At 43.7% G+C, this 18,914-nt stretch overlaps 1 protein-coding gene across 4 annotated transcripts in view; it reads right to left on the reverse strand.

The window, feature by feature from the left end:
* Window positions 1-9,545: 9,545 nt before the first annotated feature.
* usp2a (ubiquitin specific peptidase 2a) overlaps window positions 9,546-18,914 on the reverse strand; it is a 58,816-nt gene continuing 49,447 nt past the window's right edge. For 3 of the 4 annotated variants that reach the window (XM_079731843.1, XM_079731842.1, XM_079731845.1), the window contains 7 exons: window positions 18,662-18,726; window positions 18,248-18,351; window positions 17,749-17,829; window positions 15,893-15,971; window positions 14,518-14,622; window positions 13,083-13,203; window positions 9,546-10,954 (listed from right to left, as the gene is read on the reverse strand). In XM_079731843.1, the coding sequence (XP_079587969.1) occupies window positions 10,870-10,954; window positions 13,083-13,203; window positions 14,518-14,622; window positions 15,893-15,971; window positions 17,749-17,829; window positions 18,248-18,351; window positions 18,662-18,726 (640 nt within the window). In that variant the 3' untranslated portion in view covers window positions 9,546-10,869. The remainder of the gene's footprint in view (window positions 10,955-13,082; window positions 13,204-14,517; window positions 14,623-15,892; window positions 15,972-17,748; window positions 17,830-18,247; window positions 18,352-18,661; window positions 18,727-18,914) is intronic. The other variant, XM_079731844.1, reaches the window with a different exon arrangement.

Here is an 18,914-nt window from a genome sequence, read left to right on the forward strand (position 1 = left end):
GGAGGGGACGGCGGTGCAGGCGCTCCTGGACCTGGCCCCAGAGGACCAACGGGACCTCCGGGCCTTGATCTGGGCGTTGGAGAGGCGTTTCGGGCAGCGGGCGGCCGTGAACGACAGCCGGGAGCTGCTAACCAGCCGCCGCCACCGGGAGGGGGAACGGTTGGGGGTCTACACAGCCGATGTACTGCAGTACGCCCAGCGGGGCTACCCCGACTTCCCTGCTGCGGCTAGGGAGGAACTATCCCTTCATGCGTTCCTTCAGGGACTTTCCCCGCCGCAGCTGGGGCAGCACGTCCGCCTCATCATGCCCCCGACCATCGATGTGGCCCTTGACGTGGCGGAACGGGCAGAACGGGAGTTTTGCGACCAACCCAGCCTGCAGCCGTCCACGGAGGATGATTGCCAGGACCAGTGTGGTCCGGCCAAGTACTGCTGCCGCTGCTGTGGTGCCCGGGTGGACGCGGCTGGGCCGGCCCTCTCCCGTGGCACAATGACCGTGGCGTTCCAGTCCGGGCAGGACAAGGGCCGGGTCCGGAAACTCAGGCCACCGGACCTTGAGCCGCAGCAGTGTCTGCAGCTGGGGCTGGTCGAGGACTGCGGGTGGACAGGGCAGCGTGCCACCCATCCTCGTCCCAGCCGCCGGCGTGGCCGTCGACGGGCCAGACGGCGGAGGGCATTGGGGCACGGAACTGCATAATTGTTCATCCTGGGCTCCCGTCTCGTCCTTCCCGTGCTGCTCGCCACAATATTGCTGTTTAGTGCTGCTTGCACAGATTCAGGAGACCCGCAGTGAATTTGTTGGGTAGGCGCATGACAGTGCTTATTTGGCTACAAGCTTTTCTAATGCCTCATTTTGGCTGCTGGTGTATGTGGTGCACTTTCCTATCCTTAACGTAAACATTAACCTACTCAGTAGGCCTGCCCCGACGTGAGTGCGACATGACGATTGGTCTTTCCTTTCCTTCTCAAACTGCGTTACAATTGCATATTTCATCAGCCCGATTTTCAAATTTTCTCGGGGGAGAAACCCCCGAACCCCCCTTTTAAAAAGACTTGAATGTTTTCAATTTCTAGCAAGGCTCATGCTGGTAACAAATAAATTGTAAAAAGACACACAATGTGAAGTTAGCATTTCGTTTTGGCAAGTATCCGTGTAATAAGCGGGATAATGTTTAGAACAACGCTGGTCATTATCGAAAAATTAGCTGTTAAGATATGTTTATTAATGTATGTCCTCAGTTGTATGTAATATAATGCAGTGAAATGCTATGCTGTACTTTAATATTGTAGGTACATGTTTGTGCAACATGGTGGCGCACGTGCAGACTATAAAAGGGCGCTCTGCGTCATGTTCAGTCTCTGTCCATGTAACTTTGACCGTGAGAATGATGTGTCAGTAGTATTGGAATAAATATGCCAAGAACGGCTAAAAGTGAAGTTCATCTCTCAGTTCTCTTCTTCCAAGTGCAACGTTAGCTGCAGCAGTTACTGCACCACAACTCAACAGGTTATGGGCCCAGGAGTCGTTCGGAAGATTTGAAGTTAGAAAGTCACAATGGACCGCGTGCTAACTGCTAGCAAAGAAGAAGAAGCTAGCATGATGGAACCAAGGCGGAGCAGCAAATATCCTCAACCGACGTTCGACGGAGATGAAAAGAAGTGTGAGATATGGGAAACCAAAATGTTGGGATATTTCCATTTGAAATTGCTAAAGGACACGGTGTTGAAAGAACCGACGACAGAAGGTCAGATAGCAGCAGATGCAGTGCTAAATGCTGACGCATATGCAGAGCTAATTTTGCTGTTGGATGATATAAGCCTCTCGTTAGTTATGAGGGATGCGCCCAACGATGGAAGAAAAGCTCTGAAAATATTAAGAGAATATTATGTAGGGAGGGGAAAGCCCCATATAATTAACTTGTACACCACGTTGACATCGCTTCAGAAGGCAAAACATGAAAGTGTAATGGACTATATTATCAAAGCAGAAACCGCCATCACAGCGCTGCGGAACGCGGGAGAAACTCTAGGAGATGGACTGCTAGTGGCTATGGCCTTAAAAGGACTGCCTGAGAGATTTAAGCCATTTGCAATACATGTGCCACATACAGACGATAGCATAACGTTTGCAGAATTCAAGACTAAATTACGCAGTTTTGAAGAAACAGAGAAGATAAATGCAGCTGAGTCGAGCGACGGTGTGATGAAGACTCAAGGGAAAATGGGAAGGCAGCCCGCCAAAATGATCGCGCATGGATGGAACAAAGACGACACAGAAATGGTGTGTTTCAAGTGCGGCGCCAAAGGCCATCGAGCGAAAGCGTGTCGACAGAAGACATGGTGTAGTCTCTGCAGAAGTGACACACACAAAGATGCCACGTGTAGGCGTAGAGATAAGAACAGTAAGGACAGACAGGGCGGTGTGTGTAAAGTCTCAGAAGATGCCGACGAGGACTACGCATTTACCGTGAGAGACGGAGGGACCGGTACCCAGCGGCAGCCGGCGCGCAACATCCAGGAGAGGGGTCTTATGGTGGACACGGGGGCTACCTCTCATGTCATCACTGACATAACCTTGTTCAGCAGTTTCGATTGCGCGTTCAGGCCAGAAACGCACAGTGTGGAGCTGGCAGACAGCACCCGGTGCAGCGGGGTTGCTCAGCGGAGGGGAAACGCTGAGGTTTCCCTCATCGACAGCAGACGACAGCGACGCAAGGCGACGTTGAGAGACGCTTTGTACGTACCGTCGTATCCCCAGAGCATCTTCTCAGTGAAGGCGGCGACTGCGAGTGGAGCTACGGTTGTCTTTAAAGAAGGTAAAGATGCCCTGATAGCCAGAGACGGTACCAGGTTTAATATTCATGTTTATGGAAAGTTGTATTATTTGCATACTGAAACTGAATCTGATAAGTGTAATGCATGTCACGACATACAGACATGGCATGAGATATTGGGCCATTGTAACTATGACGATGTTCTTAAGTTGCAGAATGCTGTTGTGGGTATGCAGATCAAGGGCAAAATGGGTAGGCCCGAACAAGAGTATGAGGTGTGTATTCAGGGAAAGTTTGCCCAAACCAGAAATAGGGATCCTGATACCAGAGCAAAGGCTCCCTTACATATGGTACACATAGATCTTGCAGGTCCTGTAACACCTGAGTCAAAAGAAGGTTACAAATATGTACAATCATTTACTGACGATTACACAACAGCAGTGTTTGTTTATTTTCTAAAGAAGAAAAGTGACACAGTACAGGCTACGGAAAAGTTCCTAGCAGATGTATTCCCTTACGGGAAGGTCAGGTGCATTAGATCCGACAACGAGTTTACGTGCAGTGATTTCCAAGCTCTGTTGAGGAAAAGACAGATCAAACATGAAACGTCAGCTCTGTATTCTCCACACCAAAATGGAACAGCAGAGAGGGGTTGGCGTACTCTTTTTGAGATGGGTAGGTGCATGATAATAGAAAGTAAGCTACCAAAGCAGCCATGGCCCTATGCAGTACAAACAGCAGCAATGGTACAGAACAGATGCTTTAGCAGGCGTACTGGGAAGACTCCTTATGAGCTGCTGACAGACAAAAAGCCCAACGTATCCAAAATGGAAAAGTTTGGATCTGTATGTTACACATACAAACAGAACCAAGGGAAACTCGATTCCAGATGTGATCAGGGGCATTTTGTGGGCTACGATAAAAACAGCCCGGCGTATTAGGTGTATCACCCAGATGCAAACAAAGTACAAAAACACAGACTAGTGAAGTTTGTGAGCAAGACAGCTGTGGAAAAACAGACACAGACAGGTGAGCCAGAGCCAGGTGATGACTATGATAATGTGAAAACCAGGACTAGTGGGACCACGTAGGGAGCCAGTGGGGGTACAGAAAAGGCTCCAGAGCCAAGTGTACAGGGTAGAAGTCCACACAGTGATAGTCCAGGTACAGAAGCAAAGTCTAGTGACAATGATGAAACACAACAGAGGGTGACAAGTGGTGAAGTTGAGAGTAGAAGGTATCCAGAAAGAGAAAGAAGTTAGCAAAGCCATTTAGAGGACTTCATAACTTAAACCGTGTTAGTGATGCAGTTCATATCACAGTAGACTACTGCTGTAGAGCAGTGTGTGGCATTCCACAGACATTTGGGGAGGCAATGGGGTCAGCTAACTCAAATGAATGGGTGAAAAACATGGATGAGGAAATCCAGTCCTTAAATGAGAACTTTTACCCCGACAACACTGCCAGTAGGCAAACAAACAGTGGGGGGTAGATTTTACGCCATCAAGATTGATGTAGATGGAAGAGACAAATGCAAAGCAAGGTTTGTGGCCGAGGGTTACAGCCAGAGAATTGGAATAGACTATGAGGAGACGTTTCCACCCACGGCCGACATGACGGGTGTAAGGGTAGTTCTGCAGAAAGCTGTAGAGGAGAATTTACTCCTGCACCAAATGGACGTAAAAACGGCGTACTTACACGCCCCAATAGACTATGAGATCTACATCAATCCACCGGAAGGCTATGAAGAGAAAGAAGGTATAGTGTATTAGCTGGAGAAATCACTGTACGGTCTCAAACAGTCCGGACGAAATTGGAATAGGGTCTTGCACAATAGTCTAACTGAGGATGGGTTCACACAAAATCCAGCCGACCACTGTGTTTATGCCAGAGAATAAGAAGAAGGGAAGGTCATGATAATCACATGGGTCGATGACCTAATCATTGCAGCAAGCAATGAAGAGAGACTGATAGAGGTAAAAGAGATGCTCGCAGTAAAGTTTAAGATAAAAGATTTAGGTAAACTCAAACATTTGGGCATCGATTTCAGTCAATCAGATGGATGTATAAAGATGTCACAAGAAAGGTACAATAACAAGATACTACAGCATTATAATATGCAAGACTGTAGGACCAGAGAAACATCCTGTGAGCAGAAGCTAGAATATTCTGAGGATGCAGTAAAAATGGAAGATGTCAGAATGTACAGGGAGGCTGTAGGTAGTCTTATATACCTAACTACCTGTACCAGACCAGATTTAAGCTTTGTACTGAACAGGTTATCGCAATACTTTGCAGAACCTACAGAGGAGCAGTGGGTCACTGTGAAGCACGTTTTAAGGTATCTCAAAGGCACTGCCGAGAAAGGGTTATGCTTTAGGAGAAACTAAAGTGAGAAGCTAGGTATTCAAGCCTACAGTGATGCTGACTGGGCGGCTGATACCAGCGATAGATGCAGCACTACTGGATACTGTGTAAGCCTTGGTCAGAACAGCTCTTTAGTCTCAATGAAGACTAGAAAACAACCTACCGTCGCGCTATCCACCTGAGAGGCGGAATACATGGCATTGGCTTCAACCATACAGGAGTGTCTATACTTGGAGCAGTTATTGGGGGGTATAGATAACTTAAAGTACACACCAACTGTAGTGCATGAGGATAATCAGGGAACAATCGCTCTTGCCAAAAACCCTGTAAACAGACAGAGGTGTAAACACTTTGACATAAAGTATCATTTTATCAGGTCTACTATTATTGAGGGAAGGGTAACTTTGATGTATTGTTCTACTGATAACATGGTTGCTGATGTAATGACCAAACCTGTAAACAAGTTGAAACTGAAGAGGTTTGCAGGCGCTCTATTTGGGGAGTGATATGTTTATGACAGAGGTTCACGTTCATTCTGTTTTTGTTTATTTTGCTTAAAGTATAGCAACATGAGTACAAGTGGGGTTGTTAAGATATGTTTATTAATGTATGTCCTCAGTTGTATGTTATATAATGCAGTGAAATGCTATGCTGCACTTTAATATTGTAGGTACATGTTTGTGCCACATGGTGGCGCATGGTGCAGACTATAAAAAGGCGCTCTGCGTCATGTTCAGTCTCTGTCCATGTAACTCTGGCCGTGAGAATGTGTCAGTAGTATTGGAATAAATATGCCAAGAACGGCTAAAAGTGAAGTTCATCTCTCAGTTCTCTTCTTCCGAGTGCAACGTTAGCTGCAACAGTTACTGCATCACAACTCAACATAAGCCCCTTCAGGGCGAAGCAAGACACCTCCGCTGCGCGTCGGTGTCCTGTTCCTGATAATGGCCGGCGTTCTATACTTTATCCCTTACATAATCAGCAAAGACAATGGTTTTATAGCCATGATTTAAACGGCATGCGATCGGCTGGTTTCAGCGTCCATAGCAACCATCATAGCAACCATGTTATAATAATTATGTGGAGACCTGAAGAATTCTTCGTCATAACTATCAAACCAAACATCCTTCACATTCACCGAGCGAAGATTCTGAAAGTAAAATGCACATTTCTCGCTAAAAATGTTTACATAAACACTTTTAATGGCGTAACTATGCTAAAATATAATATTTTCCACCCACAATAAAAAGTATGTCCGCCATTTTCACAGAAAAATATCCTACAAACTATCCAATACGAAAGATGCTCACAGCGTCTATTAAAGACGTAGTCGGGTTAATACAGGAGTGAATGGGCTGCTGGAGCACCCCCTTTCCGTCTGCAGAAGACGCTGATACAAGTCAGTATACAAGTACAAGTCTTTTTGGCCATCTTTTTCGGCATACAAGTCTTTTTGGCCATGTATCCAGATCTGTTCCGGAGCATTTCAGCACCTCGGGCAACAGCGCAGGGTTGCCAGGTCCTGCAAAAAACGTCCTGCCCACATACCGTTCAAAATCCACCCAAAATGTCCTAGAAGCAACCCAAATGAAAAGATATTCCATTTTGGCCAATGTTTTGAAATTAATAATATTTGAGGAAACTTTTTCTTCTATTTTTTTTGTTGTTGTAGCAGCGAAATGCATTGTGTGTGTGTGTGTTTGTGTGTGTGTGTGTGTGTGCGCGCGCGCGCGCGTGTGTGTGTATCTGTGTGTCCACTGCCCAACCCCGCCCTTCCTCTGGTGTTTAATAGTTCTGACTGAGTTTTCATAAAGATTATACAATACATATTACACCCCAACTGTTCCTGCGGTGGGTTTTGAAAGTACCCAAGAAAACCGTGAGCCGCGCCTTTGAGGTTTACACCCGCGACTCCGTTTTTTAAAACAACCCGTGAAGCTTGCAACCCTGCATCACCGTCACCTTCGCCGTACTGGCAGCGTTGGGAAGTTTCCAAATAATTATAATTTATGTATTGTATATAACCAGGAATTTATGTATTTTATAACCTTGTTGGTTGTGTTTTCTTCAGGCGCCTCCACAGCGCTACGCGCGGATACTGTAGGTATAACGCTATTTTACGTTGAAATGCGTCAAGTCAAGTGTTGCCCGAATTTCCGACTTTAACAACCATTTTATTGCACTTTTTCTTATCGGAAGTCAATTCCCGAGTTCTGAGTACAATGGAACGCAGCATGCCTCGCTGGTGACGTCGGTATGGGTATAAAGTGATGCATGGTATATGGACGCATCTGCCCTCCACAGAAGTTAATGCTGGGTTTTGAGTATCATATGCACGCCAAATTGGCATCTGGCGTATGTACTGCACGCATTTTGAAATTGTAAAACCGTGCGATCTGTACGCATATTGAAGAGACTGGGTTGGCTGAACACAGCAAGAATTTCTTGATATTCCAGTGAATCAGTCAATTCCCTTTCAAATGAAAGCAGGGACAACGAGTTCAGTCTATCTGTCAACATTGTTGCCCTGGTGCCTGTTTTTATCCGATTGACAGCTGAAAAGAGTCTCTCCACAGTACTTGTCGTCATGGGCATTGTGAGGAGGCTGTTCATGTTGGGGAAAATATCACGGGGACATGCGTCGAGCACTTCTACGAGTGTTTCTTTTTTCTCGTTCATGGTCTTGTTGGCCTTTGCCTTTCTTTTAAGCTGCTGCACAAACACAGTGTGCTCTGCGTCTTCCACTGGAATGGAAAAGTGCGCGTAGGCGGGCCGGATGAGATTGTCACCAAAGGTGTCTGACCGTGGCAAGCAGGCAGCAGAGGCTCTCATAAAGCCGTATGTGTCGGGCTTGAAACGAATGTTCAGCTCCATCATTTGCTTGTCCAGTATGTCATTCCATAATTTACTTTCTGTAGGATTGAGTTTTCCTGTACAGGTGATGATTTGCCCAGTAGAATCAACGTGCGTATTGCAGCCTGTGGGCAGGCAGTCCACACGTGGGGTAGAAGCCGCTGATTGTCTGATTGTCTGAGAAGCTTTTACTCAGAAAATCACTCACTACTCACTATAGGCCTGGGTCAAAATGGGCGGGCCCATTTTGACACCCGCGGCACCCGCGGCGCCACCCCAATGGTGGCGCCGCGGGTGCCCAAGATAACCATTGGTTAACATTGTTGATTGTTTAAGGGTTGTTCAGCCCTGTTTAAATGACTCCGCTGTGTATCCAATGAGCTTCTCTGAAAAGAACTTCCCCTGAGAATCTTTATATTTGAAGTGAACACCGATCATGAATGTCACTGGTTGTTCAGGCCCGGGTTCCGTGACATGATTGTAATGTCAGTTTCAATGTCCACAATTGTTGGCTTCCCTTGGAGGTAGCATTAGCCATGAGATTATCGGTTACAAACAATATTTGACAGAACTTTACTGCCCCACAGATTACAGAATATATTGCTGGTTTGGCATCGAACTGGATCAATGGTTTCTTTATTTGCTTTCCATAATTTATTTCATGGCTACTGAATGAAATTATAATTAAAATAATGAAATGACTGGAATATATATATATATATATATTCCTGCTAGTTAAATAGTGTTAACTACTTTCACGTACATCGACATGTTGTAAAACCTGGCCCTCATCTCAAAAACTTTGTTTTTGAGATGAGGGCCAGATTAAGCCCTAATGTTTCCCTATTGTCTCTGTATTTAGCAAACACCAAACAAACATGCACTTGAGTTATCATGTCACAGTGGCATTAACTTAAGTGGATGACCTCCTGTGTGGGTGTTGGTCTCCTTAATGCCAGGAGCCCCCTTATCTTGGTGTGTTAATGGAAACATCTGCAATCCTAAAGAGAATCCACCTTGGTGGATGTCAAACACTGGAGCATGGACTGCATTAGGAATGTGTGATGGAAAGGCAAGGCTGAATACCTAGCCATAGATACTGTACTCTCAGTGAATGGATATGTGGAACTGATTTTTTTTGTCTCCAAGAGAAATCCCATCAGGAAATATCAGGATATTATTAGGTGTTAATATTATTATAAGCACTCATTTTGTTAAAGAACATATACTCAGAAAGCTACCTGCGATAAGCCAGTAGTCTATTCAAATAGAGGAAAATCTGAATGGGTATTTTAAATATTCCAGTTAATCCTTCCAGTTGCGTGTAAACCAATAGGAGGAAAAATTGTCTGCAAATCCACTTATCTTCCAGACATCGAACAAGAATCTACAAAGACACATTGCTTTAAAAGTAAAACCAGTTGTAGGTATATAATTTATTTATTCACAAGTATATACTTATAACTGCGACTGTTAAAAAGTGACACATCACATTATCAACTGTACGCATAAATATCATTTTTTGTTTAATCTCTCTTGAAACCTGTTAAATTAACCAACTGAAAACAGTTATGGGTCATTTTCAGCACCACTGTATAGTACATTCTCCATATTGCATCAGGATATAAAAATATACTGATATTGTGATCTTTTTTTCTTGAAAACATTCTTTCCATGTTGTTCAATGGCAAAGAAACAAGAAGAGGAAGAAAGGAGCTTGTGCTGCAAGTAAAAGTCCTCATTGTCAGCATGTTGTCTTCTAATATGTTCATACATAATATGTCCATTCATTCATGTATTCACAGTACTGTTAAAACATCATTAGCAGTGGGAAACAAATGACTACAATTAAAAAACTATAACAGAGTATTATGGTGTCTCTTAGACAGTACAACACTCACAGTGCCACCGGCCTCCCAACCAACACACAGAACAAGCATGTTAAAACGTAAAGGAGTGTGGTACCGCAGTGGAAGGGCTGGTAGAGTGAGAGTGTAACATTGGAACCATCATTGCAGGAACTGTCAACATAAAATATCTAAAATAATGCCATGGCAATTAATAATGAATAACAATGTGATGATAACCTTGTGATAATGAGGGACATTGCAGATAAACAAAACTAGAACATACAAAAAGATCCAAATCAAAACATAAAAAGCCAAAATTAGAGACATTTCTTGGGGAGAAAATGTCTTAATTTAAATGTTTGAGGCAAACGAGAAGATCCGTTTTTGTGTGAAGTAAAGGCGCTGTTGGGATGAGAGTTCAGTTCATTTTTCAGTGCATAGAGGGAGACTTCTGATCTGTTCAAATACACACACACACACACACACACACACACACACACACACACACACACACACACACACACACACACACACACACACACAGTTTCAGCGGAAATGGACGATAATGATAAAATGGGTTGAGGAAGAAAATAATGAGATGAAGACGGAGAAGGCCTTTATATACGGATGGATTCTGTTCTCTCCCTTTCTCTGTTCCTCTCTTCTTTCTCCCTCCCAAGCTCAGCAGATTAATCAAACGGTTTGCCTGGAAAAACCGCTGGGTTTTTGTAAAAACATTCCCCATGTGTGTCTACATATGTGTGTGTGTGTGTGTGTTTGTATGTGTGTGACGACCCTGTTAGCCGGGCTCCCCAAAAGTCTCTTTCTTCAGAAGCCTTCCAGACGTCAACCTTTATTTGTTTTCACAGCATTTGTGTGAGCAAGCATTGAGTGTGTGTGTCTGTGTATCTGTGTGTATGTCTGTGTGTATTTGCGTGTGTGTCTGTGGCGCCTTGGCCTTCCTGTCGTTCAGCGTCATTGCAGGAGAGGATGAGGGGGGAGATGGGGTTGACGGGGGGGGGGGTTTACATCCGCGAGGAGGAGGCCAGCTCATAGAACAACACGTACGCATCACTACTGCGCACTTGGCTGGAGGACATTGGCGTTACCCTGAGAGAGAGAGAGAGAGAGAGAGAGAGAGAGAGAGAGAGAGAGAGAGAGAGAGAGAGTTATTGACTCAATTAGGTCGCATTCAGGTGTTAATTGGGCTCACCATTGGTCTTTTACATGCCTATTTTGTGTTGTGTATTAACGTCATCTCATTGAAGACCCATTTTCTGCTGCTGTCAGTATGTTCTTTACACAGAAATGGTGAGGTTTGTGCGTGTGAGAGAGATAGATGAGAGATTCCTTGTATGCCACATGACGTCATAGTTAATAATCAGGTTGCGTGTAGGTGTATATTTGTTTATTTATGATTGCAGAAGTATATGATCAATCGGTTTTCTGGAAATAAACGTGTTGGGCGGTTTTTTGGGTGATTGGGCAGTTTTTTGTATATAGTTGGGCTGGAAATATATTTTGATGAACTAGATGTGAAGGAATAAGGTCAATAACATGCCTTTCCAAGTTACTATCGCACGCACGCACGCACACACACACACAGAAAAGCTCAGCTATTCTATAGCTGCTTTCACACATACACGTAAGTCCTGCCATTAGCCCGCTTTTTTCCCGACGGGCCGTGTATGTGAACGACATATCCTGACATTGGTATCCTGAAAACATCCTAAAAAAAAAAACTAGGCTTGAGGTAGTATTTTAGCCGGCGGAAACGTTAATTACCTTATATGTGAATGAGGAGTAGAAAGTCGGCATTTCACACCATTTGAGGGGGCGTGTTGATGACGCTTCGGTCTACATTTGCATGTCATTGAGTGGCACCCTATACGATAATCAATAATATATTTTTTCGCTGAATGGTTGAGAAATATTAAAATGTTGGCACTGCTTTTCTGAGTCATTCGTGGTGAATGAACGCTAAATGCTAGGTCTTATCGTAACCCTAAAAGTACTTATATGGGGGTCGGCTTGGCTGAGGAGGTAGGGCATTTGTCTTGTAACCGAAAGGTTGCTAGTTCGATCCCCAGCTCCCCCTAGCTGAGGGAGCTGTTGATGTGTCCCTGAGCAAGACACTTAACCCTAACTGCTCCTGACGAGCTGGCTGTCGCCTTGCATGGTTGACTCTGCCGTCGGTGTGTCAATGTGTGTATTAACCGATGTAAGTCGCTTTGGATAAAAGCGTCTGCTAAATGCCCTAATTGTAATTGTACATCATACAATCAATTACAATACATGAGTTCACAGCTGCACGGGTCAAAGTGTGAATAAGTGTGAATGACCCTCACGGACGAACCGCCTGATATACAAATGCGGAGAAAAGACGGAGGACATGTGTGAAAACGTACACAAAACGTGTGAAAATGTACACACACTTTATTCGTTTCCAACCATTTTACTCGTTTTAAATGGTGTGCATGTTGACTTTGGTAACTCCAATTAGATTCTGTTCAAATCCATTCACTTGATTTAAGCCAAAAAAACTCTTGACGTCTTAAACTATGTGGCTTTACTAAAACATATTTTCAACCTCACTTGTAACCCTAACCCTTGCACCACAGCACTCACTGCATTTTCTGCAGGAAATGCATTTTCTAGTTGGGTATAAAATAGTAAAATGGACAGCATATATATATAACACTTTTTTAGCGTTCTGTGTCTTGCTCAGGGTCACCTCTTAGCCACGAGGAGCCGCGGACCGGCCTGGTAACCAGACAACACAAAGCATACCACAAACTGTACCATACATTTTTGAGTCTACGGTTCTGCCACTCTGTGCAACTGGTGTGAGGCATCTACTGCTGAACAAACTGACATATAATAATAATAATTACATTTTTATATATTTATATTCCAAACTGTATACATTTTTGGTATACAACCCATTGGCCCACAACTAAAACGTCTTTTGATTTTTGGAACCGTCAAATTTATATTTAGTTTAGATTGCACACATTCTAAATAGATAAATTGCAAAGAGCCTGTTTTATGAAATATCATGTTGATATTTATTTTGTTTTTGGTGGTGAAATCACACATTTCCTATGAGCTAAATTTCCCTGACATTTGGGCTGAAAGGGATCAAACACAACCTGGTGCAACATCCTAGCTGAAATACTCAAATGTAATGATCCACAACTGGAGAACATCCTGCTGTGTGTGTCTTGTGGAGGCGTACCTGGAGTCGTTGAAGCTGTACCATTCACCTGAGGTGGGGTTGCGACAGTAGGCCGTGTAGTGTCCGCCCATGGTGGTGCCTGAGTGGTTGGACACGGCATACAGGTTGTACACGGCATTGGCTGAACACACACACAGACACACACACACACACACACACACACACACACACTTAGTGGACTTCCAAAAGTGGCAAAAACAACCCTTGTTATTATTCGATTTTACATTTATGCATTTAGACAAAATAAATCATGTCATAGGACATCATGGGCAATCCATTATTTAACTAATTAAATGGTTTTATATGCAAAGAAAGAAAATAAATGTGGAGGTGAGATAGGAACCCCTGGTAGCTTATTTAAAACCCACACACAAAATGTCTAAACAAAAATAAAATCACTTATTTAAAGCACTTTGGAGGGCAATCCAAAGTGCTTAACATTATACACAGGCGAAAGCACTAAAAACAAACGATAAAGACAGTAATAGCAAGCAAGCAAAATGTATATTAAAGAAGATGCATTAAAAGCAATGGCAAAGGTAGGATATTTTCTTAGATTTTAAAGTAGTCAGCATGTCTCTAGACTTTACTGGTTTGTTCTACATTTGAGCAGTATGGAAGCTAAAGGCAGCTTCACCATGTTTAGTTTTTACCAGCCGGACCTAGAGGTCTGTTGTACGGGGTCAGGAGTCTGATAAGTATCTTGGTGCCTGCACCGTTTTATGGACAATCCAAGGATTTGGAAGTGGATTCTGTGAGATACTGGTAGTCAATGTAGTGAAGAAATAACTGGAATTATATGCTGAACTTTTTGGTCCATGTAACCATCCCTGGCAGCAGTATTCAGGATCAGCTGAATCTTTTCTGAAGTCTTAGACAGACCGATCAGTCAGAGGGCGTTTTGCTAAATGCGCACTGCATTTTTTGTTGAATCCTTCAGTTTAAATAAAAGCATCTTGCTGCGTCTTTTGTTCATTGTTAATAAAGACCTCAATCCTCCAGCCTGCTTAGACCATGTTTCTCAAAATCATCTTTTGACATCAAGTCTTTGATCCTTATACTTTGAAGATGATATAAAGTAGATTCTGCTATTGATTTAATTTAGGTCTGGAACCAGAAAACAACAGCTTGAGCTTAATTTTTACTCTTCAAGGACTATAAAGGTGAGAACACACTGCAAGTCTTTATTCACTGTGCCCCTGAAACATCTAGCTACTCTATTGGTAATGTCCCAGGGAGTCTATTGAACTGGATTCACTGGGTGAGCGAGAGATATATATTTGTGTGTCATCTGCATACATGTGATATGAAACGTATGATCTCGTAACATATGGATAATGAGGTGTAGTACTTACTATTATCTGTCCAAACAATTGTCCAGACTTGTGTGTGTGATTGAGAAGCGTTTAAACAAAAGACTAAGGCTGATACTCACTGCTGTTCCCTGAGGCGAACTCCCGCAGGTCCAGCTCCTTCATGGGGAAGTTGACGAAGGTGGAGAGTTTGCTCGTTCTGCGGGCCTCAGAGAAGCGCTTAAGGTCTGGGAAGCCACGGGCAGTCAAGGAACACAGTGTCAACTTCATTTATAGGCTCATAGATGCCCCACTGTGTGTTATATGTATATAATCATTGTTTTATGTTTTGAAAATAACAAGAAAAGACTAACAAGAACAAATAATGTTAAAGGGATCTCTAGTACAACGTTCAGTGCTGGATATTAGACTATAGATAATTGACCCACGTTGTTTTACTATACATGTTCATATATGAATCAAAGATGTTTTAAAGTGTAGGTAAACCCGCTCTTTGAGCTGGAAATCGAACATTATTATATTGTTATTATTATATTATATTAGATAAAAAGTTTTGGGCTGAAAGTCCTAAGAAGGATGTATTCTATAGGTTGTATCCCCAAGGTTATCAAAAAGTGTCTCATTGGTTAAATTAAAAAAAAAAAGAGCTCTCGAATATAAAAATTGAGGAAGAATACATGTAATACCAGTCCCTCCAGAAAAATGGGCGTTTTTTTGTGATTGTTGCGGCCAAAAATCCTTGATTATGCGGCACATTTTCTTAAAAAATGTGATGAAATATGCGGCATATTTATGCAATTTTATGCGATGAAATTGCGGGAACTTGCAAAAATTGCGGGAAAATGCGAAAAAATGCGGGAACTTTTCGATAACATTGACGTCGCGTAATTACTTCAATTCATAACGTTCCCATGGCAACAGGGGGAAATGGCTGCTCTTTTGTGAAGTAAACGCAACAATTTTCAACTTTCTGCTAAGATATATGTGATTATGAAATCATGCAAGCCTCACATATTTTGCGCTGAAATCGGCAATTTATGCGGTGAAAGTGCGGCATACTTGAAAAAATGCGGCTCCCGCATTAATATGCGGACTTTGGCTGATTATGCGTTGAATTATGCGATCGCATAATTGCGTTTTTCAGATTTAAAGTGATGATTACGGCTGGTTGGTCAGTTATCAAGAAATAACTTTCAACTGATACCGTCTCTCAGCAGTCAAATCAAGAAAAGTCATGAAATGCTTGAAAATGCTACCAGTAATTTTACTTCTACAATTTTATCAGAGTAATAGTAGTTCAATGAGGTGGGTGGGATTGTCTTTCCAAATCTGCTTTCAGTTGTTTGACTGAGGGAGTCTGAGAGCAAGCAGCACATCGCATCTGTACTCAGCTAACAAACGTCTCAAAAGACCTGGAATCCATTATGAATTCTCATAGAGCAATCAAATAAAGTTATAAAAAAAGTCCCTATTACAACCACAAAGAGGAAAGGATACGGAGCACGAGGATCTTGGGGAACCTTTGTACCGTAAACTTCTTGGTGCACCGTCGCCTGGCTTTACATCTGTAGCAGGTCTGTGAAAAGGGAAGAACAGCTCATGGGTACAGCTGCTGTATAGACGATTTGAGAGTTGTAAAGAGAGCAGAAAAGAGAAGACAAAGCGCAGGATCTAGAAATCCCAATCAACGGCCCTCCCTCTCTGCTACATTTATATTTAGGGGATTATGCTGACGCTTTTATCCAAAGCGACAACCATTCAATCACACACTCACACACTGACGGCAGAGTCGACCACGCAGGGTGACAGCTAGCTCGTCAGGAGAAGTAGGGGAGAGGCGTCTTGCTCTGGGTCACCTCGGCACTCAGCTTGGAGGAGCCGGGGATCAAACTAGCATCCTTCCCGTTACCAGTCAACCCGCTCTAACTCCTGAGGTACCGTATCCTGACTGACTTCATCAACACCTGTTACGGCAGTTGCACCGCCCTCAACCGTAAGTGCTTTCAGAGGGTGGTGAAAACTGCCCAGCACATCACCAGGACGGAGCTGCCATTCATGGAGGAGCTCTACACTCAGTGGTGCAGGACGAAGACTAACTGGATTGTTAAAGACCCTGATCACCCCAGCAATAAACTTTTCCAGCTGCTGCTGCTGCCGACCGGATGCCCACGGTAGACGCTACCACATCCGGTCTCGCACCATCAGACTCAGGGACAATTTCATCCCAAAGGCCATAAGACTGAGCTACTTAGCTCAGCACAGTCGACATCTGTTCAAAAAGGTCTGTTTACATTTCACACCTGAATCTATTTTATGCTGAATCTATTTTACAAAACCACTCATGTCTTCTACATCGTACATATTATGCATAAATATTCTTATTTCACATTATTATATTCCATGTACAGTATTCTATTTCATTTAGTTATTATTAGGGGTTTCTGTAACGCATTGTTCTTTTTTCCTTCCCTTTCTCTAAAAGTCATACTGCAGCCTATACCGAAATTTTCAGGTGTGGTTACCAATAACTCCCACTACCCATAAACGCAAATTTGTGGTACTGCACCCAAAGGTGGCGCTATTGTAAAACATCATGAATTAGGCTTATTGCTCCTCACCAGATTGACCTGGACCCAAAATTAATAATTCACCATAGCCTACTCTGTTATTTACATGTTTTCATTGTGTTATAGGGACACTGTCTCTTTAAGATCACGTCACTTGTGTGTTGATATGCCAATCGACGCGATGTTTGAATTACACAGTTTTTATATGACAAAATAAACAACCTGCAGTTGCTTGTCGAGGTGAGAAATTGTCTCTTCCCTTATTTTATCGCAATTTATATAGTCTATAGACAGAACGTCTTACCTGGGAGAGTTTGTCGACGGCGGAGCCGTTATGTTTTTACCTGGGCGAGTGTCGCTGCATTGTGTGCGCGTGCGTATGTGTTCTTACCTGCGCCTGTGCCTTTGGCGGAGCCGTTAAACGTCTTACCTGTGCGTGTGTGTGCTTCCGTGTATGTGGCGCTGCCTTTGTGTTGACGTTTGGTGTGTGTGCGTGCTTGTGTGTGTGTGTGTGTGCGTGCGTGTAGTGTGTGCGCATGTGTGTGCGTTTCCGTGTATGTTCGTGTTCATGCGCATGTGCGTGCTTGCGTGTGTGTTCTTACCTGCGCGCATGCCGATGGCGGAGCCGTTAAACGTCTTATGTGTGTGTGTGTGCGCGCTTCCGTGTATTTGTCGCTGCCTTTGTGTTGATGTGCGTTGTGTGCGCATGCTTGTGCTTGTGTGTGTGTGTGTGTGTGTGTGTGTGTGTGTGTGTGTGTGTGTGTGTGTGTGTGTGTGTTCACTCACAGGCTTCTCGTCGCCGTCGAGGACGTCTTCCTTGGTGAACAGCCTCATGCAGTCCATCAGGCTCACCTCACCGTAGCCCTTCTGGGCACAAACACAGTGGCAGCGACATTGTGACACGCACAGGCACGCCCGCACACAATCACACAGACATTCACAGCCAGCACAGAAGGCAGGGGCAGCACAGAGATCAAAACAGGATGGACAGAGAGACAGTATGTTGTTAAGACGATGCTGTGAAGGAACTCACATAAGGAATATTCCCACCCATGCACGGACACATGTACACAAATAGATACACACACACACACACACAAACCCATAAACACACATATACATACTTCTTCTCCAAATGATTTAAAGTATAATGGCGTTATGACCTGACCAGGAATGATTTGTATGTAAGGCCAGAATCCATCCGTCCATATTTTACGCTCTGCATAATGGAATGTAACTGTGCTAAATTTGTGCGTTGTGTGGTTGTGTGTGTGTGTTCTCTCACCTTGGCGATAGGCAGCGAGAGATCCCAAAAGGGGTCGAAGACTGTTGAACAGAAGCCACAATGACTGCAGGTTAGCGAGCTTCTCAGTTGGCCCACAAACAGGTCTGGGGACACACAGGAAAAGAAAGGTTATTCAACACACACACACACACACACACACACACACACACACACACACACACACACACACACACACACACACACACAAAAGCACATGGCAAAATATTTTCATGGTAAACAAATGTTTATTAACTGATAACATATTCATATGAATGTATTTCAGATCTAATAGCCAATCAGATATGGGATATTCAAGCCGGCTTTGGACGGTCAACCACAATCATCAGCTGTGTTGACTGTCCATATCAGGCTTACACTGTGAATTGACACTTGGTGTACAGTTATTTTACTCACCGACTATTTTACTGTCCTCTCGCTCCAGGTATTTGCTCCACATCTTTTTCCCTTTCTCCTCGTCCCTAAAGATATGTGGACAACAGCATTGCAGTTAGCTTAGCTGCCAGAGGTTGGCCTTAGCTCACTTGTGATCAAGGACCATGATGGTATCTCTTCACTGGCTGATAACATGATTCGCACAAATAACAAGGGCTGGACATAAAAACGAGTGACGCGAGAGAGGGGAAACAAACATGTGTACTAAATGTTA

Source organism: Pollachius pollachius (assembly GCF_949987615.1).
Source record: "Pollachius pollachius genome assembly, chromosome: 3".
Taxonomy (NCBI): Eukaryota; Metazoa; Chordata; class Actinopteri; order Gadiformes; family Gadidae; genus Pollachius; species Pollachius pollachius.